The sequence below is a fragment of the Lutzomyia longipalpis genome, chromosome 2 (genome assembly GCF_024334085.1).
Source record: "Lutzomyia longipalpis isolate SR_M1_2022 chromosome 2, ASM2433408v1".
Lineage (NCBI taxonomy): Eukaryota > Metazoa > Arthropoda > Insecta > Diptera > Psychodidae > Lutzomyia > Lutzomyia longipalpis.
The window spans coordinates 20,417,812-20,441,930 of NC_074708.1; the positions used below are offsets into that span (position 1 = coordinate 20,417,812).

Below are 24,119 nucleotides of genomic sequence, written 5' to 3' on the forward strand. Positions count from 1 at the left end.
AAATATTTCCAGATTATCAACGCAATTTACAGATCTGGAAAGGAAATTAAATTACCTTTCCAACGACTATCTATTTATCAAAATCGGTGCACTAGCGGCCGAGATGCAAGAGGTCAAAGTCAAAATTTGTGAAATCGTGAAAAATAGGCTTTTACCTAGCTTTACCAAAATGGCTGTCAATAAATGACGGGTTGACCGATTTTCAAAAATTTGCCAGTTTTGGAAAGGTGAGAAATGTACCTTTCCAAAACTAATAAATTTTTGAAAATCGGTTGACCACAGCCGGAGATATTGCCACTTGAAATTTGCCTTCAAAAATACACCATTTTTGCTTGCCCGGAAACTTTTTTAGGGTAGTGTATGTATGTAGTACAGTTGGTATACCACAATCGTGGCATACCAAGTATTGTAATCGTCGGAAAAACCGACCCCTTCAGATCGGACTCAAACTTGGTATGAGCACGTTTTAGACATCCCACATTACGAAAATGGTGGTGGAAAATTTTTGATCCGGCCGGCCTGCCGGGCAGGACTCAACATTTTGCCTTATAGCTAGAGAACGGTAACAGATAGCGACTTCCTGTTTGAAGTTTTCTATAGAAAAGTGGGTGTAAAATTTCATTTTTTCGCATTTTCAAAATCCAAGATGGCCGCCGTCCGCCATTTTGATATACCATCAACCACTTCCTTTACAGCTAGAGATCTGAAATTTTAGTATGTTGTAGAGCTCAATGAGATGTTTTCATCAACAAATCATACTTGAAAATCGGTCAAGCGGTTTAGCAAATATGGCGGCCTAAAGCAAAAAGTGTTTTTTCGATATAACTCGAGAACGGCTTGACCGATTTTGACCATCTTGGTATCAAATGAGAGGTATAAGAAGCCCTACAACTGTATAGAACATTTCAAGTTTCAAAAAAATCCGCAAGAGGCGCTAAAAACAAAAACAAAAATTGCCTAACTTTAAGGGGCTATAATCTGCCAAAATCTGTTATAGATTTCCTTTAAATTATGATATGTTATAGCCTGACTCAATATCTTTCATCAGTCGACATAGACGGCGACATAGACGTTTAGAAGATATAGCCATTTGAAAAGTTCTAAGAGTCATACATATCTCTTGAACGGATTGTCCGATTTTGCTCAATTTGCTATCAAATTAAAGGTTTTGCAATTCTCTACAACTTTCTGGAACATCAGAAACCTCTAAAACCATTCCTTAAGGACAAAAAGTCCAAAAAACTGTTTTGGTAGAACAAAAATCCGCAATTTTGTGTTCTGGAGGTGACCTTGAAATGTATCGAAATATATGTCAGATTATAGCTTATTTCAGGACCTTTCCAAAACTAGTCAAGAAGTTTCTGTATGTGCAATAGAACTTGAGATATAACCATTTTTGTCTTTCGAATTGATGAATTTCATAAAAAAATCAACTTTGCCTATAATACTACTTAAAAATTAAATTACAACGCATAGACTGACCCATCCGCGTTGTGGTATACCAACTCTAATAACTGGACGCGTTATGATTGACTTAGATATTTATAAGATGACAAATTTTTACATTGTAAAATAACAATGAGCAGAAATTTCGCATTAGCACTCTTTTATATATATCAATAACCAATAATGTCATATATATATACAATATACAAATATAATTAGATAGGTACCTATCACATTTTTCCTAAATACAAAATTAGGCAGTTATATTACTAAAAATTAACAGATTATGTTCTTGCTGAGTAAAATAACTATAATTTTGTTATGTACTGTATATCAAAATATCCAGGAAAATGCTTTTTTGGGTCCACTCACCACCATTGCCAATCATTCACAGTGATACATCTGTTCCTCTTTGTTTCAATCTATGAAGGAGGGCGAGCAAACTTTGCTATCGCTTGTTATATTTCCAACAACCGAATATAAATTGTGGCTATTGGGTAAAATGAAATATGATGGTTGGCCAGCTTAGTTTGATATCTACATAAAACACACGCACAACTTCCCAGCAAATCATCCGACAATGGTCTGCAAAAATCTAGTATGGTAGAAAAAAGCTCACCACACCACCATAAATATAAGGGCTGCCTTTCAACGAGAAATTGTGTGAAAATACAGCATTAATTTGAGAAAGTTAAATTAAGACCTTAAACTTAAACTATAGTAAATATCCAATATGTTTTATTTTTACAAGAATTTAGTTTTTTTTTTTATTTATTGGTTCCACTTGGTAAAAAAAAACTTCTTTTTCTCCTAATAGCATCAAACATTTTTAGAAAATAGCTAAAATATGACAAATTACTTTTTGATTTGAGGGAATGCAAAAACAACTCATACTTTCTCAGAAACATTTTTTTTTTCATTATCAGACTCTTTTTATTCTAGATAGCTATTGGTTTCGGTTATTTGCTTCCGAAAATATGGATTATTTGTAAAAAAAATCTTTATCAAAATATCCTAATTTTACAAATAAGTACTCTAGCTTGTAAACATTTTCTGGAACAAACCATTTACATTTGGAAGTTAAGTTCTGTACAACCATAACTTGACATCCTCAATTGTCGGACATGGTGAAACTTTCAGTGTACATAATATCTTTTCCAAAACTTTTCTTACAAGGACCCATCGAGACTGAAATTCCTAACATGGGCTGTGTTTTAGTGCTTGTTGTTATTTCGTAAACTTGAAGGAATTTCGGTGCGAGATTTATTATAAGAGCTAACGATAAAGTACAGCCCATTAATAAATTTACTCATTCCGACCAGAAAGTGTATATTGGTTTATGCTTAAAATCTGAAATTCAGCATTTCGAAGGTAGTGAAAGGAGCTTGAATTCCTGAAATTTCGTAAATTCTCATATATTTCATAGCCGTGATAGTTGAAAGAATTTTTGAGATACTTAGTAGTTGATGAGGTAGCAGAAAAAAGGGCTGGTCAGAGGTGAGAATGGCGGAAGGAAATCTAATCTAGCGTTTATTTATTTTTACGGATATACATTAAATTATAATGAAGTCTAAAATATGGAGACGACGCCCTTCAGCGACTCGGTTATTTTTCTCAATTGGATTTGAGCAGCAAGGTTGTAAAATACGAAAGAGGGTTTTGGTGGATGTTTCGGGGTGTATTTTGTACAAAGTTAGCTCCCCCTCGTTTCCGTCCCTTTGCAATGGTATATATAGCTAAAGTGAGCTCAAGCTTGAGTATAAATTGATGGTGATTGTAATGAATTGGTTGGGCAAATGGGAGTTAAGGGAGGTGTGATGAAAAATGTTGAATTATTTTTTATGCCAATTTTTCTCTATTTGATATCCAGCTTCTTTGGTGGAGATGTTTCAGGGTGCAGTTATGCGTGCTTTTTAAATTACATCTTGTTGGCCTTTTTTTCGACGGGGCAAATTTTCAGGAACTGCTCAAGCCTATGTAATTTTTTTTATATTGGCGCTTTTGGAGAAATTCTTTGAACAAGAACGCCTTGTGGAATGTTTTTTTTTCTTTCACTCAGTAACACCCAATAATGAAGATAACTTACGCTTGATTATAATACAGATGTGTATATCCAAAAAGACAATTTTCTCTATAAATCAACTGCGATATTTAGTTTTTTTTTCTTTTTTTAGAGTTTACAGTTTATTTTATCCACAGCACTAACACTGATTATTCGGTGAAAATTTATCACCAATATACTTTTTATCTTAAAAAATTAAACCACGATTGTAATTTAGACCTTTGATTGTTTACATACATATTATATATGCATAATTTCCACCGAAATCGCATAGTATGACTGTTTGGCCATGCGAAACGAACGATGCTGTGCGATTTCGAAAATAATTCGTTGTGTTTATAAATAGGAAAGCGAGATGAATACTTTTACACCCAAAAAATGAATGCTACAATCACATATTAACGCTCATATGTGAAAATTAATCACTCCTGACACACCACACACAGTTCTACCCCTTCTATGGTCATCAAGGGCAATGGTGGCAGATCCAAAACTTGTTATGAAAGATTGTATATTATGGAGTACCGCCCTATATCTAAAATTTCTAGCACAACGAGTGTATAGCGCGCGAAGAATCAAATCGTACTGATACTCTAACTGAGGACGAGGGCTCTATCTTCTGCCACGTGTCGCGCCCAACTGCGCTCCTCTTTATGCCAATATATCCCCAAAACGCCGAGAGAGACGCGTCTCTCTGCCGGGGCGATCCCGATAGCTACCCGAAAAAGCTACGAGTCATGCGCCTTTTGGTCGGACATAAATTTTCCCAGGGCTGGTGCTCAAACGGAGCTGTCCGTCGGATACAATAGGAATCCAGGGGAAATACACAAGAGAGAGAAAGAGAGCAGCTGAGAGAATTAAGTGCACCAAGACTCACCCAAACTTTGATGAGTAGGAGCTTTTTCTATTTGACAAGTTACTCCTGCACAGCATCCCATCCATTTAAGTTCAGCCGCCTTGAGACTTTCCATCAATACTCAGGTGCTGCATTTTGTCACGACTTTGTTAAAAAAAACCCATTCATTAATGAAAAGTATGTCGTAGAACGGAATAAAATAATTATTTAATTTAGTAAAATTTAATATACAACTATTTTTAACTTCTGCGCATTAAAAGGTTCTTCTAAATTTAAAATGTTACGCTCTCATTCTGTAATGAAAATGGCAAAAACTTAAAATTTCCCGACTATTAATAAATTAAAATAGCAAATTATGGTGTAAAAACTTCAAAAAAGACTTCAAAAATTTCTAATTAAAAATTATGGATAGGGGAAGACGGGGTAATTTGGCCACTTTGGCAATTCATTAATGGGAATATCTCAAGTATGGTAAATGCTATAAAATCCATTTCTTCACAGTTTATACTCCCCATCTCAAACAGATTTTCCTGTAAAAATGGTTTTATCCGGAAAGTCGGAGTGGGATAATTTGGGCACTTGAGTTTTTTCGGAACAATTTTCCGACCACATTTAAGCTAGAAAAAGAAATTTACGATAATTTGAAAAATGGCATTTTTAAGACTTTGCCCATTTATGGTTCAGAAAATTTATGGCAAATTACTGAATGAATCTTAGATAAATACCCTATCACCCTAAAGGATAATCTAAAAAATAAAAATAAAAATAAATTATGGTCCGAAAGTTTTCATGTTTAATAATTTGTGCGCCAAAGTGTTCAAATTACCTGTAATTTGGACACTAAGCTCAGGGTCCAGGAAAATGGAAAATTCACCCATTTCTGTACAAGTTGTAGGCCGGACAATTTTCTACAAAATAGGGCTATTTGTTTTTCTTCGTACTACCACACTTCCTTGATATATCCCAAAACCGCCAAAGTGGCCAAATTACTCCGTCCTCCTCTAATGTTGTGAAATAATATTTTTGATAAACCACGTTCTGTTATAGACTGTTTTATAGATATATTGAGGAATGTTTACAAAATCATTTTAAATTGCAAGTCCTCTAGAAAAGCCCTTGAGTAAACACAATGCGTGACTCTGCATGTAATGTGTGGTTTTCACTCCTAGTTCTCACATAAATTCAATAAATTTTCGGCTTATTTATATTCCTTTTTAGATGCATCGCCTCTTCCCCTCATAGATGTTAAATTGTGTTTTCATAGCTTTGATACGCAATTTAGTAAAAATAGGTTTTTTAGGAACTTTAGGAATAAAAACACACTAAATTATATACACACATTTATACGATTTCCCGTTATGGTGTATCTCTTTAATTACAGAAAGCAAAAAATTATGGTTAGTAAAAAATCTAACTCGTCGTTTAGGAGATATTACCATTTGAAAAATTCATGTATTTTAAAGATATAAGAGCCATATCTCCTATTCTACTCTATTCTCTATTGAAAAAATCTCTTGTATACATATATAGAAAGGAACATTCTATTTGTTATTTCATAAACTCACACGAAGTGCAAATATGTAGAATCCTCTTTTGCGCCTTTTAGCTTGATTCTACTATGATTTTTTCTGCTAAGAAGCGTCTTCGAAGGCGATTCTATTTACTCTCAAAGACTCTAGGAAAATTCTGCATTTCCACTTTTGTAGTAAAAATTATTTCCGGTTAATTTGATCTTCTTCTTAGGATAGACAAATAATGTTTCTTTCAAATTTGATAAAAAATGTTGCGTTACAATTTTTATGTTTACCTTCTTTTATATTTTAGACTAATAGACACAAGAAAAAATTGATTATGATTTTACAGAAATATAGGGGTGTCTATATTGTAATTTGAATTTTTAATCTAGAAGCAATATTCATATTTTTGCTTTTATGGAAGTTTTGGAGCCGAGAATGCTTTCTTCTCGTATTAGATAGAGAAAAAAGTAAAAAAGTCCGGAAATACGGACCTATTTATAAATATATTTAAAGACATCCTTTGCAGAATTTTAGGGAATTAACCCATATAGGATTTTAGATTTTATACACAATATCTTAATATTGTGCTGAAATATAAAGCTGAAAAGCTGTCTGTGGCACATGAACTCCTCCGAAACGGCTGGATCGATCAAAATGACATTCGGTATGGGGGTAAAGGGGGTCAATACGAGTTGCAAGCGCTATATGGGATTCCGCCCCAACCCCTGTTTATAGCGCCCCCACAGAAAATTGATTGTTTCCCATTTTTACCTGCTGAAGGGTCAGATTACGGATTTTTTTTTATTTTAAAAATTTTTCGGAGTACCGTATTATTCATCCCCCCTGTTAATATACGCCCCATTTTTATAGCTTAAAATGGTGTTTGCTCACACGTGATTGGGGGCTCGGGTTGACTGGTCTTAATATATAAAGCTGAAATATCTGTCTATGTATGGCAACTGAACTCCTCCAAAACGTCTGGACCGATCGTGATAATATTTAATGTGAAAATAACGAAAATAAAGAGGATCAAAACGAATTGCAAGCGCTATATGAGATTACGCCCCCTGTCCCCTTCATATCTCCATTAGATTGAATTCGTTTTTCTTTTTCATTTTCCACCTTACCGATCAGTAAACGGATTTTTTTTATTCAAATTGCATTTGCTCATCATACGAGACTGTGGCTTGTGTTGACTGTTCTAGTTCTTGATAACTAAAAAGAAAACATAAATTCACAAGGTCAAAACTTATTGAAAGTTTTCCGTCTGATTAAAAACAAGTATTTATTAAGTATTAATACATTAATATTTAGTAAAATTCCTTTCTCAAGAGACTTATATTTACTTAGCTTACACAAATAAACGAAAACATCAAAATTGATGTACTACATATTAACATTCAAAAGTTTTTCCATTAAAAAGTTGATAAACCCACCCACAGTAACTACACATGATAGTTTTACATTCTCAATGTATAAAAAAAGTCAATCATAACGCGTCCAGTTATAAGAGTTGGTGTCCCACAACGTATAGAAGTTAGTTTATGCGTTACAATACGATTTGTGATCAGTATTAGTAGGCAAAGTTGATTTTTTTTGTAAAATTCAGTAATTTGATGCATAAAAATGGTCATATCTCAAGTTCTATAAAACCTACAGAAATTTCTTGACTAGTTATGGAAAGGTATTGAAATAAGCTATAATCTGACATATGTTTCGATACATTTCAAGGTCAACACTAGAACACAAAATGGCGGATTTTTGTTTCACCAAAACAGTTTTTGACATTTTTTATCCTGAAGGAATAGTTCTAGAGGTTTCTGATGTTCTAGAAAGTTGTAGAGTTTTGCAAAACCTTTAATTTGATACAAAGTTGAGCAAAATCGGACAAGCAGTTCAGGAGATATGGCTCTTAGAACTTTTCAAATTCAAGAATTTTTCAAATGGCCATATCTTCTAAACGGCGACATAGATTTTCTTCATTTTCGGACTGGTGAAAGATATTGAGTCAGGCTACAACATATCAAAATTTAAAAGATTTGCCTAATGGGGATTCGGAGATATTGCCCCTTAAAGTTAGGCAATTTTTGTTTTTGTTTTTAGCGCCTCTTGCGGACGTTTTTGGAACTTGGAATGTTTTAGACAGTTGTAGGGCTTCTCAATACCTTTCATTTGATACCAAGATGATCAAAATCGGTCAAGCCGTTCTCGAGTTATATTGAAAAAACACTTTTTGCTTTAGGCCGCCATATTTGCTAAACCGCTTGACCGATTTTCAAGTATGAATTGTCGATGAAAACGTCTCACTGAGCTCTACAACATACTAAAATTTCAGACCTCCAGCTGTAAGGGAAGTGGTTGACAGTATTTCAAAATGGCGGACGGCGGCCATCTTGGATTTTGAAAATGCGAAAAAATGAAATTTTACACCCACATTTCTATAGAAAACTTCAAACCGGAAGTCTCTATCTGTTACCGTTCTCGAGCTATAAGGCAAAGTTTGGACCACCGGCCGGCAGGCCGGCCGGATCAAAAATTTTCCACCACCATTTTCGTAATGTGGGATGTCTAAAACGTGCTCATACCAAGTTTGAGCCCGATCTGAGGTGGTCGGTTTTTCCGACGATTACAATACTTGGTGTTGGCCACGAAGTGGAACACCAACTAATTAATGGTCGGCAATATAAATCGAATTCATTGGAAGTATTTTATCGATTTCAATTCATGTATCTGTGTGCTTTTGGAAACAATTTGTGCATCCTGCGAAAACACACTGCTGAAAAAAGCTTACAGTGACGAACTCATTTAGGTGGGTTTGAGCGATATGAAAATTATAATATTGATTAAGTCAGACTTTAAAATGGAAAATGTTTGAAAGTTTAGAGAGTATTGTGAAATGCAGGAAATCCCATAGTACGAAATCAAATAATGTCGATCCCCGGGAATTCCATAAACTCTCTTATTTTTCAATCGTCTTCTAAGAGTTAATTGCTTGTAAATTGGAAATACTTCAAGAGATAATTTACTTAGCACATCACTTGAGGCTCTTGAAAAATTTTTCTATGTGCGTAAGCTTTTAGATCCCTTCACTCTTGCCCTATGTTAATACCGATATTCCGAAAGTTGACTGTTTACTGACAAATGCTTAGCGTGCGTGAAAGTCGTCAATTTCATCAAAAGAATAAAAAAATTTAAGAATATTATCCTCATAGCATGTACTACGTACAATTCCATCACAAAATCGTACAATGGCACGAAAACACCTGCAGAGGGTTAAAAGATGGATGGATAGTATACATAGAAGAGCTCTTTAAGCGCTCTCAATGCTAGTAAAAACTTAGTAAGAAGCTCAATTGATCGTTTCATTTGGCACAATTTGATGGGTGAGAGCAGGTGTATGAAATAAAACTTCAAAGTTCTATCTTTAATCATCACCTTCACCTAAGCCAGCAGAAATAAGAGCTTTCCATCCAATTTATAGCGGTAGGGAGTCAGTAGAGAATATTATATTTATTACGTTTCTGAACAATTAACTATCAATTTGTTATACATACGTATATGAATAAATAGTTTTCAGATAGATGGGCATTAGTTCCCGGGTTATCTTAATAATAAAGCAGAAAAGTTAGTTTGTTTGTAGCACATGAACTCCTCCGAAACGGCTGGGCCGATCTTGATGAAAGAAGGTTATCAGACCTTTAGGAGTTAATCCTCAAAGAGGTAACCAAATTTAATTTTCAAATTATCATAGGGTAGGGGTATTGTCAAAGACTCAAGAAAAGCGTGGTCATTTCCCGGAAATGCGCTGGGATATATACGAATTTTCACATTTTATGTCAAATTGGGTGCAAACTTTTTTTATTTTTTTCTTAATTTCTAGTTATTCTTGAAAATTCCTTTCTGTGTCATATGAAAGCTGTTTAATGGCCTAACAATATATATTTAAACCATTTTCTTACGGTGGAAAACTCGCGAGATTTTCCAGCGTTGAACTTTTCTTTTGCTTCCCATTTCTCCAATAATGTACGTAACTAATTTTAAATTATTTGATTTTGGAGCATTTTTAATTATCTTTCATTTGATATAGCACTTGCAGGGGAAATCCGCTGGGAAAACTTAATACAGAATGATTGTCCAAAGTTAAGCACGTTTTTGCTTTGGAGAAAAAGAGATGGACCTCCAATTTATTGGAAAAAAAAACTTTATTTTTAAGATTCAAGGGGTTTACGTATTATTTTAATTAAAGTTAACTCACATTTGATTCGTATTTGGGGTAAACTAATGTATTATATTTAGAAGTAAAAGTATCAAATTCTCAAAATAAGTATTCTACTGGGTGGCGCATAAATTAATGCATGATTTTGCACGTGAAGCAGCTTTAAATCATGCATTAACTTATACGCCTCTCCTTATATAGCAAAGGTCGTATAGATATGTATGTATAAGCATTATAGATTTTTTCTTTAACCATTTTGCTCCTGATTGGCTCCCATCCACAAATTCAACATCCATGATGAAAGTTCAATGCCTAACCTGACTTACAAATCACATGTTATGAATTGAAATCAACTGATATTAAGTGTTAGACTTGTACACAATATTGAAACGAATTCCTTGTCTTAGATCGTAAAGTGTTTGACTCATGAATGAGATTTCACCCTGATTTCGCTCTAAGTAATTTATTTCGTATTTTGTGTCCCATCTCCTCCATTTTAGCATCTCGAATGCGCTCTAGCATGTCACGCACTTCGGAAGAATTCAGGCTGAATTTACTATATATACCTACATGTATGTACCTATATAGCTGAAAAAGCAACGTGGTAATTTTTACTGCAACCAGGCGAAAGACAATTGTGCTGTGTAGCAATTGCAATTGCTACCCGTAAAATCACACAATGTCAATATAATTTGAATGTAACTCGAACGTTTCACGTACGAGTCGGAAAGCTTGGGTGGAAAATCAAATTTGACATGCTACACTCATCGCACAACTTAACCAGATTTTCCAATTACCCATTTCATTCCTCATGCATTCATTTTATGTACAGGTACGTTAGAGACGCTACTTTGTGTGCTCCAATATGTTTGTACGTAAAATCACCTGAATCCTCAATTTTCTCATCCAAAAGTACCTCAGCTGGCTGATTCTCCCACCTTTACTGAATGAGCAACTTTTTGCTCGTTCAGAGGCTCAGAACCCAAAAGGTATGAGGTAGGTGGTCGGCGTGATATATAAAATGCAGCGTAAATTCGGTTTTATAGATGCTTACCACATCTTCCTAATCATAAAATGAATAACATACATACCAGGAAAGTCAAGAGGCACATTGAGAATGGGCTGGGCACTGGACTGAGAAATAGCATGTCTGGCTTAGAGGTGCACAAAAGTTAGACCATCCCAAAATCATTTTACGAGATATTTCAGATACCTATTCATAAAACACAGCTCAGGACGACACAGTTATTTGAAATGAGATTGAATTAAAGGAGTGTTTTTCAAATAAAAGCCAAAATATTGGATCAATTATTATGAAAATTTTTAGGCTTCGGCAAGGGTCCAAGTATTTGTTCTACAAATTATTTGTACAATCGTATTGGAGCCTAAGCTCTCAATTTGATGTATTCGGTGTAGGTTGAATTCAATTCTTGCAGTCCACCAATGACTACAGAGATCACAAAAATACTAAACGATTGAAAAATAAACCCGACCTGCAATCTAAATGCATGTCCATTGATACCCATGTTATTTCTTTTTTTTTGTTCAATGCTATTGCGGAAGTGAGTGCGAATCCAATCCTAGCAGCTGTAACACATATTGCAGACGATTGTTGATTACATCTGTGCCATTTTCGGCTCCATAATGGTATTCGCGCCGTCCTGATGGAGAAGTGAGGGAGCAACAAGGATACTTCTTCTCCTATTTGCCTCATATACACCCCATGTTTATGTAGTTCAAGCATCCATGCCATATCCCTTCATCTTCCATGTCCCAATGCTATTTCATCCTCTCCTGAACTTACCCACTACACCCTTAAAGCCTATTGTTGGGATGTTACCTTAAGAATGATACGACAAAGAAGAATAATTAGAATTGGATGACCGTCTCCTTTCCCTTCCCCTTCTTCCTCTCCTGTACCGTCCTCCACGTACCTTAAGGATGAGATGACAAAGAATAAGAATGAATGCAGAATGCCTGCGTGCGTGAATGGGATGTGCATGAAGTGTGAATGGAGTGTGAATGAGTACCTTTAATGAGAAAATACAATTTATTGGAGCTTTCCTCCGGTTCGAATGACGCCGGAGTTCCTTGTAGATTCTCTGGGTTTTCTCAGGTACGGTGGCACCCAGAACTCCACCAGCACACACAAACTGGGGATTTTCCCACACTTAGGCCACAGAAAGAAAATTGGGAAATTGGGGAAAAACTGATTTATTTGGAATTTAATTGGCGGGACCACTTCTTTATTCAATCTCTTGGCAACAACTGTTAATTTTATTTGAAATTCTCTTTGTGCTTGCCACAAAGGAAAAATGTGACTATTCCCCGCACTGCTATAATTTGGCGCCACTATGAGAGGGGTTAACTATACGAATTGGCGCCAACATACTGCGGGGGGAAATTCCTGCATCCTTGTGCATCTCCGAGGCTTCCTGTCTTGTAATGGATATCCTTCCAGGTGGCGAAAAGTCCTCTCATGCACTCCTTGTGCAATCAACTTGCTGACCTTGTGCACCTTTCCGATTCCACAGCATTGACAGACAGCTGCGACATGTCCTCGGAAGTTTTCCCACAGCACGTTCAGTCCGTGAATGGGTTGGTGTTTACCTTGTAAATTTCCGTGAATCAACGTCAAAGTTGGGATGCAGACGGAAAGATTCTCCTCATTATTGTGAATTTCCTGCTGTTCCATCCCTGCCGGAGTCGATTCTGATCGTCTGACATCATCGGGTTGTGGCAGTCCAGCTGGCATTGGGACTGCTGGGCACTTGCAATTGCTGCCGAAGCGCGTATTCCTGATCACAACCCTTCGAATAGACGAATAAAAATTAGAGTTTGCTATCGGATACTCACGGGATTTCATCCATCCAGTCCAGCAAACTGCAGATGTGAGGATACACAGCTGAGAGGGTCTCACGCAGATGTTCCTCCACCAGGCATCAGAGGAAAATTTCAGCCGTCTCGTGTGCGTCCAACAGAGCCAGAAATTGAGGAGATCTTCCACGGAGATGCCACTTAATACGCAATCTGCTGGATTTCGTGTTGTGTGCAGGTATCTCCAATTCCCAGTCGCTGTCAGTTGTGGGATCACGGTAAGACAATGCCTCACAAAGACCTTGCAATCAGTAGGAGATTTGAATTGCCACAAATTTATACACAATTTCTTCCAACAGCACGGGATGTCACTTTTGGCTGGATCTCGCGCAGAACTCCACAACTCCAATCGTCCGGAACACATCACAACGAAGCTGAGTTGAGACATCTTTCCCATTCCGGGAGTTGAATGCAATCGCCGTTCTGGGAAAGAGAGTTGTCCGGCTGCAGTTGAATTGATGGATGTAAATTGACACACTGTTTCCGTGCATGGCAAATAAATGAGGAAAACAGTCCTTTTTGATTTGCCTTTCATTTGACTGCTTTTATCCTCTGTCTGCTGGTCGGGACCAGCAACTTCAAAGTACGATGAGCATGGAAGAGGGCTGCGGGGGGAATCCAATGCGGATGTGACCAGTTCCCGCAGACCAGTCAAACTGTGGGGGATGAGTGCAAAACGCCCCATCATTGACCTTCCGGACATGCTCAGATTGATGTTATGGGTTTGTGATGACAACATGATCTCATCCAACACCGAGTGATCGCGACATTGAATCCCAAGTAGAACACCGAAGAGAATTGGCCAGTTCCAGAGGGCAACATGAAGCGCATCTCGTGTATGAAGAGATGAAGATTTTGTGTCAGGAAATGTGACAAAATGTAACTGTGCAAATTTTGTCGGGACGAAGCAATCCCTTGGGTCTTTTTCTTCAACACTTTTGAGACTGAAGACCACTGTGACTTGGGTCCGTGATGAGGAGAATATCCGGAATTCCACAAGACGACAGACCGTCTTATCCTTGAGCATCGAAACTGACTGGCAATTGTGCTTCTCCGTGACAATCTTTGCTGGGAATGTGTCGGAATTTGCTTCGCATTGTAGCTCATCAGCTTCCAGAGGGAATGACAAGATTGTAACCCTGTCCAACTGTTCCGTGAGTAGGATTTGTGGAGCAGCAGAATCCGTATTCCTTGGATTAGAGATTGCCATTGCGTATGCGTCATCCGGGAATATTGTGGGTGGACTTGGGTTATTCAGTGCATGGTTTGCGGGACGAATTGCATCATTCCGAAGTGCTTCCGGATGGAATGCCCAATGGAGCCAAGTGATGTGCAATTCTCCGCAACAATTGCAACGTGATGATGCACACAAGTCCTTGGAATGCCTGGGGTTCAGGCAATTGATTGAATGATGGTTGGAATTGCCACTGCTCGCAGATGGGAATCGCGCAGTAGCCGATGTGGACGATGAGGTCGCTTCCGACAACCTTTCTGACCAGTTCGGTGCTGCTTGGGTTGACGGAATGGATTTCATCTCCGGATGTTTAAAGGGTATTGGAGGTTTGTCGGATTTGGCAATTTCACGCATCTCTGAACCCGCGGGAGGGCTGAAGATGGTTTGCGAGCTGGACATTCCTTGCCACCGAATCCTTGAAGCCAAAGTGAGTAAATTAGCTTCAAAATGTCCAAGATTCCTTTCGCATTCCTCTTCCAGCATTTCATTTGCCAATTGCCGTTGTACCTCACGTTTATGTTGCATTTCATCCAGCTTGAGCTGCAATGACGTGAATGCCTCCGTGATGCTGTCGCCCTTGACGTGGAGTAGCTTCGTGTGCGTGCAAAGGGATGCCAACTGATGCTCACAGGAGTCCAAATCCTCCAGGATGTCGTGGAATTCATTTGATTGCCTCCCTTTTTCCCATGAAGAATGTGCGTGATGCTCAGTCGTCTGGCTGAAGATCTCACGCAATTTTGGGATTGTGCTCAAACTGTCCTCAATTTCACTAAGAGCACAAGGAAGAGTGAGCAGGGAGAGATCATGCGTGTACTTGTCCACCGTCCTTTTGATTCTGGCGGCCTTCATCCTGTGCAATTCTAGCAAGGCAGCACCACGCCGATTTGTACTCATCGCTTGAGGCTATGCTGACAGTCACGGGCTTCTTGGAGTCACTGACACTCACTGGATGCTCTAAGCCCGGCGGCAGAGGATTTAATGGCTTCTGTACCGCCGCTGGTGAACACTGTCGAAGGACCAATTGTTGGGATGTTACCTTAAGAATGATACGACAAAGAAGAATAATTAGAATTGGATGACCGTCTCCTTTCCCTTCCCCTTCTTCCTCTCCTGTACCGTCCTCCACGTACCTTAAGGATGAGATGACAAAGAATAAGAATGAATGCAGAATGCCTGCGTGCGTGAATGGGATGTGCATGAAGTGTGAATGGAGTGTGAATGAGTACCTTTAATGAGAAAATACAATTTATTGGAGCTTTCCTCCGGCTCGAAGGACCAATTGTTGGGATGTTACCTTAAGAATGATACGACAAAGAAGAATAATTAGAATTGGATGACCGTCTCCTTTCCCTTCCCCTTCTTCCTCTCCTGTACCGTCCTCCACGTACCTTAAGGATGAGATGACAAAGAATAAGAATGAATGCAGAATGCCTGCGTGCGTGAATGGGATGTGCATGAAGTGTGAATGGAGTGTGAATGAGTACCTTTAATGAGAAAATACAATTTATTGGAGCTTTCCTCCGGTTCGAATGACGCCGGAGTTCCTTGTAGATTCTCTGGGTTTTCTCAGGTACGGTGGCACCCAGAACTCCACCAGCACACACAAACTGGGGATTTTCCCACACTTAGGCCACAGAAAGAAAATTGGGAAATTGGGGAAAAACTGATTTATTTGGAATTTAATTGGCGGGACCACTTCTTTATTCAATCTCTTGGCAACAACTGTTAATTTTATTTGAAATTCTCTTTGTGCTTGCCACAAAGGAAAAATGTGACTATTCCCCGCACTGCTATAATTTGGCGCCACTATGAGAGGGGTTAACTATACGAATTGGCGCCAACACCTATCAAAATGATGACGTCACCGCCTATGTTTCCCATAGCAACGTACTGAATCTGGCTGGATAGCATGTTATATGTATAATCTATTGTATGCGGAAATGCGGATGTATTAGAGTAGATGACAAGTGCCCGGGAATGAAGAATGAATTTAACCATAACTGCAAAAATCATTTGGATATAATATATGAAGCAACCCATACAATTTTCTATTATTCATTTAATATTTCTGTAGCTCCAACACCTCAAAGATACAACCGATACACCACTGTATATTGTGTATAAAAAAAAAAAACATATACCTAATTAAACACAAAAATAATTTTAAGAAGATTCTATATGAATAAATAATATGTAAGAACATAAATAAGCAAAACAACAAAATAAAAAAAATCTTCACACAAAGGGGAATCATCAGCAATTATTAAATAAAGTCAATCATAACGCGTCCAGTTATAAGAGTTGGTGTCCCACAACGTGTAGAAGTTTGTTTATGCGTTGTAATGCGATTTGTGAGCAGAATTAGTAGACAAAGTTGATTTTTTTTTCGTGAAATTCAGTAATTTGATGCAAAAAAAATGGTCATATCTCTGGTTCTATAACACCTACAGAAACTTCTTGACTAGTTATGGAAAGGTCTTAAAATAAGCTAGAATATGGGATAAATTTTGATACTTTTCAAGGTCACCTCTAGAACACAAAATGGCGGTTTTTTGTTTTACTAAAACAGTTTTTCGCATTTTTCGTCCTCAAGAAATGGTTCTAGATGTTTCTAATGTTCTAGAAAGTTGTAGAGAATTGCAAAACCTTTAATTTGATACCAAGTTGAGCGAAATCGGACAAGCCGTTCAAGAGATATGGTTCTTAGAACTTTTCAAATTCAAGAATTTTTCAAATGGCTATATCTTCTAAACGACGACATAGATTTTCTTCATTTTCGGACTGGTGAAAGATATTGAGTCAGGCTACAACATATCAAAATTTAAAAGATTTGCCTAATGGGGATTCGGAGATATAGCCCCTTAAAGTTAGGCAATTTTTGTTTTTGATTGTAGCGCCTCTTGCGGATGTTTTTGAAACTTAAAATGTTCTAGACAGTTGTAGGGCTTCGCAATACCTTTCATTTGATACCAAGATGGTCAAAATCGGTCAAGCCGTTCTCGAGATATATCGAAAAAACACTTTTTGCTTTAGGCCGCCATATTTGCTAAACCGCTTGACCGATTTTCAAGTATGAATTATCGATGAAAACGTCTCACTGAGCTCTACAACATACTAAAATTTCAGACCTCTAACTATAAGGGAAGTGGTTGACAGTAGTTCAAAATGGCGGACGGCGGCCATCTTGGATTTTGAAAATGCGAAAAAATGAAAATTTACACCCACATTTCTATAGAAAACTTCAAACCCGAAGTCTCTATCTGTGACCGTTCTCAAGTTATAAGGCAAAGTTTGGGCGACCGGCAGGACGGCCGGCAGGAAGGCCGGCAGGACGGCCGGCCGGATCAAGAATTTTCCACCACCATTTTCGTAATGTGGGATGTCTAAAACGTGCTCATACCAAGTTTGAGCCCGATCTGAGGTGGTCGGTTTTTCCGACGATTACAATACTTGGTGTTGGCCACGAAGTGGAACACCAACTAATAAATAAATTCACACAAAATTCAATTTATTCGTGTAACAAATCATTGTAATGGGTTGCCAAAAAAACGCCACACCAAAACTCTCAGTTCAAGTTAGGTATAACTCTATAAATTTTATATGAACCTTAGAAATATTTTTTTTTATGAATTAATATTTATTATCAATGTCTTATATCAAAATGATTTGCCGTATGTATCTATCTGATAGACTTTTGCCAAAATGGAACATAAAAGTTATCATTTAAATTAATATGAATTGGAATTAATATTCCTTTAATAAATTACATATTGGCATTCCAATATAATTGGAAAATTTTTACATGTTAACACATTGATTAATGTAAATCTTTTAGCATTTCTAGTGATCAGAAAAGATTAGAAGAGTTTTGTCATTTTACTTCATTTCATGCATTAAATATTTCACTTATTTCGTAGAAAATATAATAAATTTCTGACTATTCCTATCAAAGAAATATTAAATCTTTCAGTAATCTTCTGAATTGGCTTCCAAACAGTACTATTTTCTTTAATTCATATCACTAAAGAGTTCATTGAACGGATTCCAAAAACCTCCTATAATTGTCGGGCTCCTTAGAATTCTTTATAGTTTGTAAAGTGACTGATTTGAGAAATTGTTTCGTTGTAATTTTAAGCATCTTATATTATTCTTGTCTTCAGTTAAACAAACTTTAAAGAAAGTTTTGTGAAGCACTGATCATATTTAGGAAGGGAGAAAAGTTAGGGGAGTGTAGCAGGATGCAAAAATAAATTCTTTGTGTTATCAATAATATCTCACATCAATCCCTTTAACCTCGAGCCATGTTGAGGTCGGAAATGTCACATAACAAGTTATAATTTATAGATAAAAACTAAAAAAAATTGAAAATTCTGATTCATCAATCTACGCACGCCTCATACCGGCACAATTATATTTGCACTGTGATACATGAACATATGTAGGGGAACGTGACCCTATTCCGAGCTCCAAAGATCCGCGCAGAATGGGAAAAAATGCTATAAAATAATAAGCAATATTCTTAAATTTGGTATCATTTTAAAGCTCGTATAATGCTATTTTTACTCCCATAAGAAAAATAAGATGGAAGGAGGTCGGAATTGGGATAGGTTCTCCTACTGCACTACATACTTTCCTACACATAGCTTATAATTTATACATTATGTAGGTCTGTGGGATGGATGCTGAATACACTTTCTACCAAAGCACTACTTAAGAGGATGGGTCGGCGCATAGAAGACATTTTCTACGTGACTGGAATAAAATGCAATATTCTATTTACCCGATGGTTTATTTCTCCATATTTCCACTGTATTTATTTATTTATTTTCAAGAAATAGCGAAAAAAATATATAGAAAGGGGAAAAGCAAAGAATATATTTAAGGGTTTTTCAAGCTCTTTACTATCGCAGTCTATGATACCTAGATGTACATGTCATATCAGCAGCAGGATTCAACTTAGACCGAGAGAGGTGAAGTCTTGGGTAAGGCGCATTTCGCACTACCTGTGCCATCTCATTTTCATAAGTCTTATCAAAATTGAATCAGTTCACAATTAGTCCGAGGTGTAAATGCAGAATTTCGGATAGAGTTCTGTGCTACCTCATCTTCTGTATAAACCATAGTAAATTTTATTCAGTTTTCGGGCGGCACTTGTACATTATATTATGTATACTTTATTTAATGTATTTTCATAAAGATTATTTCCACCAGGGCATGATATGAAATTTACTCAACTAAAAACCATATAAAATTTACAATTTGGCGTTGCATCTCAAATTGCAAAAACTCAAAAGGGGCATGGAGGGCACATATCCGCATATCAACATAAAATGTCGTATTTGGTTTTTGTGTCTGCACTGCATTCCTATACAGTTGGCCCGATCGCGATAAAAATTTGGTACAGATATTACTGTCACCAGGCAATTGATATCAAACTTATTTATTTCGCCCCCTAACCACCTTCATTTAAACCTCATATAAATTTCATATATTTTTTTCAAACATTTTTAATTTGGCACTTTCAATGTTGTGTTAAATTGATTAGAAGTGTTCAGGATTATCTAAATTTTTTTTAGAAAAGTCAATTCTAAGCTACTAATTTTAAAATTTTGCATCAGAAGTTCTAAAACTCCTCTTTTAATTTGACTTTTATAAAAATTAGAACTAGTGTTCATTTTAACTAACAACTACTTTTCCATAGTAGGGAATACGTATGAACTCTTTCGAAACCTATGAAATGCATGCATGATATATTCAGGTTTTTGGCAAAATAAATAAAAGATTACAAATATAAACACTCATACACTATTAATATGTTGTATAGTATGGCGTAATATTTTTGGCAATTTTGCAATTAAGATTAAATTTCAGCTGAAAGACGGGGCAATTGCATAATGCATCAGCATCGACGAGCGAGTAATAAAAATTCAATTATCACACTCTTACTTTTATATACTGAAGAAGCGTCTTGTCTCTCAGTAAAATGAAACAGTACCTATATGGTCTCAAATTACGTTCTTGTACGTACATATAGTACAAACGACATACATACATAATACTCTCAGCATTGAGTAGACAATGTATTGTGGCAACCACCAGCGTTCAGTTACACGTGTTCAGACCATTTCTACATGCAAAAACTTATCATTGGCGGTACGCCATACAAAATTGGTGAAATCTCTCTTTCAGTTTCAGTCTTCGTGTGAATGTTGCGATGAGTGGTCCCTTCTTGTGAGGTTTATAACAATCATTACTATCGTCATAACATAATTGATTTATTTCACTTGGTTGAGTTAGTGTACATATTTACGTGTTCTTCTTTGTGTGAAAAAACATCATGATAGTGTTTCGGATTATTCAACTCAGTGTAGCTTACAGTCTTTGCCTATACTACAGTCTTAAATTCACGCTCTTCCTTATTACGGGTTACCTTCTCAAAGGTCACAAACGCTTCCTCGAGGTCAAAGAGCGTCCCACTCCACCAAATATTCTACAAGATCCGCGATACGGACAACACAAATACATTACAGTAAACGTGCGTGATGTTATCACGCGCAAAATTATCGCGCGATAAGACTAAATGCGATTTTATGGTATTTTTTTGCTATCGCATTCCACTATCTCACTTTCAGGGCATTAAACTACATTATGTGGAGAAAGGCGATCAAAATAAACCGATGATGCTCTTTGTTCACGGGTTTCCCGAATTTTGGTTTTCATGGCGACACCAAATCATGGAATTCTCAAAGGATTATAGGTAAATCGACATTGATCCAGGCACTAACCTATGTATAGATATACTGTTTACATATGCGATATTTTGGATTTAAAATGTAGATTTTAATTCACATCACACAATACGCTCAATTTTTTTTAAAGTATATTGCATAGTTATTAATTTCCGTTCTTTTTAGGCCAATATTAGACTTTTTTAAGCCACTCATACATGAATAAAAATGTATTTTTGAAACAATTTTCAGAGTTAAACTATCCAGACTACCAATATTTATGCGAAATTCAATATATTTATACAATCGAAATATTTTTTTTATGAAATGACATTTGTTAGCTCACATTCATGAAGTTTTAAGAAATGCATTATTTAATTTGAGATTTTAGAAATATTTCGCAAAAAAAAATATAAAGAGCACGAGAAAAAAAATATTAATCAAACTATATTTTATTTAATTTCAAATCTCTTCAAGCGCAAAAACTTCCACTTTTATTACTTTTCTCACTGTTCCATACATTTAAACACTGCTTGGTAGTGGATATTAATAACTCACGAACAAAACTGAGCAGAAAAAAAAACAATTTAAATGATTTTTACAGAATTGTATATGAATTTTTAATTAAACACAAAATACGTGCACTATATAGTGACCAGATATTAAATTTTTCACAACTATGATGACACACGAATGTATTTTTTGCATTTGGGAAAAGTGTAATAAAAGTTAGTCCAGAAAATATGAATATAACTTTTTTTTATAATAGTTGGTGTTTTTTCGCTTCTCATTTAGTAGGGGAGGGCGGGGCTAATAAAGTCACTTAAGGGTTTGGAAAAAGCTTAAAATATCATATTTCCTATCTAGATAGAACAAAATGATCTGAGAAAGAGTTGTAGGGCAAGAAATATACCAAAGAATTGAGCTATTCATTTCACTTTAACTATTTGGGAAATATGATATTTTGAGCTTTTTCTAAACCCTTAAGTGACTTTTTTAACCCCGCTCTCCCCTATAGTTTACCTTGTTAACATATTGCGCTTTTACTTTTACATAAAAACTCTGAGACACGAAAATTTTTCTTTTTGTGTTGCACGCATCATCATTTTTTTAGCAAGAGAACAAGATTTTGTTTTGCAAATTTAAAAAATGATAATATTGTAATATTGATATTGTGTAACAAATTGAAATGAATAGCCAGAATTACTCATACCTAACTTTTTTTTTCTCTGTGTGAGTACTCACTCTACACATCTCATGCGATCAAAACAATTTTCAAACGATAAGAAATTGACTTTTGAGCGCGTGCTGGCTCTCAGGTTTTTGATAGTCATTTTCGAATCACAAATAAAACGTTTTATTTACTTATAATTTTAAAATGGACATGCCGTGTTCTCGTGATAACTCTTAATGAATTATTTTGAAGTTTTGTTTCTCTTTGTTTTTAGGTGTATTGCTGTAGATATGCGTGGATATGCGGATTCTGAGAAACCGGAAGACCTTGCTTCCTACAAAATTGACAACATGGTGAATGATTTGAGAGCATTGGTAAAGGCATTGGATAAAAACGAATCTATCGTACTTGTTTGCCATGACTGGGGAGCTGTAATTGGGTGGCGCTATATTTTGCGCCACATGAACACAGTGGATAAGTACGTTATGATCGGAGCACCAGCCATGGAAGTGTATGGCTATATAGCGGCACGAGAATGGGACCAATTCCGAAAGGGATGGTATATATTCTTATTCAAGGCACCTTTTATTCCTGAGATGGTTTTACGAACTCACGATTTGGGCGTATTTAGATCAATGAAAACTGGAAATACCACCGACGAAGACATCGAAGCCTTCAAGTATACGTTTGCGAAACCCAAAGCTCTTTCTTATCCACTGAATTACTACAGAGCTAATGGTTTTGGTAGAGTTCAGAGAATCAAAAAGAGACCTGAAAAATATGCATTGGGTCTCTACTTGTTGGGTGAAAAAGAGGAATTTATTTCCTTGTCCACTGGTCCAGCAATGGAAAAGGTATATCCAAACCTCACTTACAAACTTGTACCTGGCGCCACTCACTTTGCCCAGCAAGACAAACCCACACTGGTCAATGAGATGATGAGGAATTTCTTAGCTCTCAAATGATAAATTAATATTCACATGAAGTATACATACATTTCGTGCATTGTCTGTTAACTTTCTTCATCACTTGATATTAAAGTTTAAGAGAGGAAAATGTTCACATTTTTATAATAATAGAATTTCTTCTAGGGGCGCATACATTATGAATGAAGCCTTTCGCATATTTTTCCAACCCACTTACTTAGCTTAGTTAACAAATACGTTGTAATATACAATACATAGTTAGTGCGGACATTTTCCCAGTCAGAACTTTCAAATGGTGTACATTGTGAGGCATAATCTAGTAAGATTTGTCGTCGTCGTCGCTTGTGTTGTTGTTGGTGGTGAAAAGAACGCCTCATCATCATTTACCGTCCACTGAGAAGCCGGCAATCAATCAATTGAAGTCTGTTACACTAATCAAGATCACGGTCAATAACCTTTCCGATAAATCACACTCTCGTGCGTTATATCCCTGAAGATTTAACAAGATAAGAATAGAAAATCCTTATGCAAAATTATCCATTCAATTTTATAAATTACAAAACTATCCATTTTATTTACCATCCGTCTTTATTATCAGTAAACCAGAATATTTTATTAAAAAACTACAAAAGATATAAGGCAGCCTTGGTTGTATACTCCATACTAGTCAACCCGAGCCCCCCGAGCCCCCAATCACGCGTGAGCAAACTCCATTTTGAGCTATAAAGGGGGGCGTTAATGATACGGTACCCCGAAAAATTTTTAAAATAAAAAAAAAATCCCGTTATCTGACCCTTCAGCAGGTAAAATGAGAATGGGAAACAATCAATTTTCTGTGGGGGCGCTATAAACAGGGGTTGGGGCGGAATCCCATATAGCGCTTGCAACTCGTATTGACCCCCTCTACCCCCATACCAAATTTCATCAAGAACGGCCCAGCCGTTTCGAAAGAGTTCATGTGCCACAAACAAATAAACAAACAAATTTTTCAGCTTTATAATATTAAGATTAAAATTCAAAATAAAAAAACTTAACTCAAAATTGTTAGGTTCTAAATGAGCTATTGTACAACTTCATTTTACA

The 24,119-nt window shown here is 36.4% G+C and overlaps 2 protein-coding genes across 2 annotated transcripts in view; one reads left to right on the forward strand and one right to left on the reverse strand.

Annotated features, from left to right (window-relative positions):
* LOC129789294 (disintegrin and metalloproteinase domain-containing protein unc-71) overlaps window positions 1-24,119 on the reverse strand; it is a 260,875-nt gene that overhangs the window by 174,288 nt on the left and 62,468 nt on the right. The gene's annotated exons all lie outside the window — the stretch shown is intronic.
* Window positions 20,396-23,248, forward strand: LOC129789414 (epoxide hydrolase 1-like). Its single transcript, XM_055826222.1, has 3 exons — window positions 20,396-20,743; window positions 20,841-20,965; window positions 22,385-23,248. Exons 1-3 carry the CDS (start codon window positions 20,546-20,548, stop codon window positions 23,073-23,075), a joined length of 1,014 nt encoding a protein of 337 aa, XP_055682197.1. The 5' UTR covers window positions 20,396-20,545; the 3' UTR covers window positions 23,076-23,248.

Coding starts and splice junctions, on each gene's coding strand:
- LOC129789414 (XM_055826222.1), top strand. CDS start 20,546: ATGATAGTGTTTCGGATTATTCAACTCAGTGTAGCTTACAGTCTTTGC. Junction 20,744..20,840: donor ACAAATACATTACAGTAAAC/GTGCGTGATGTT, acceptor TCTCACTTTCAG/GGCATTAAACTACATTATGT. Junction 20,966..22,384: donor GAATTCTCAAAGGATTATAG/GTAAATCGACAT, acceptor CTTTGTTTTTAG/GTGTATTGCTGTAGATATGC.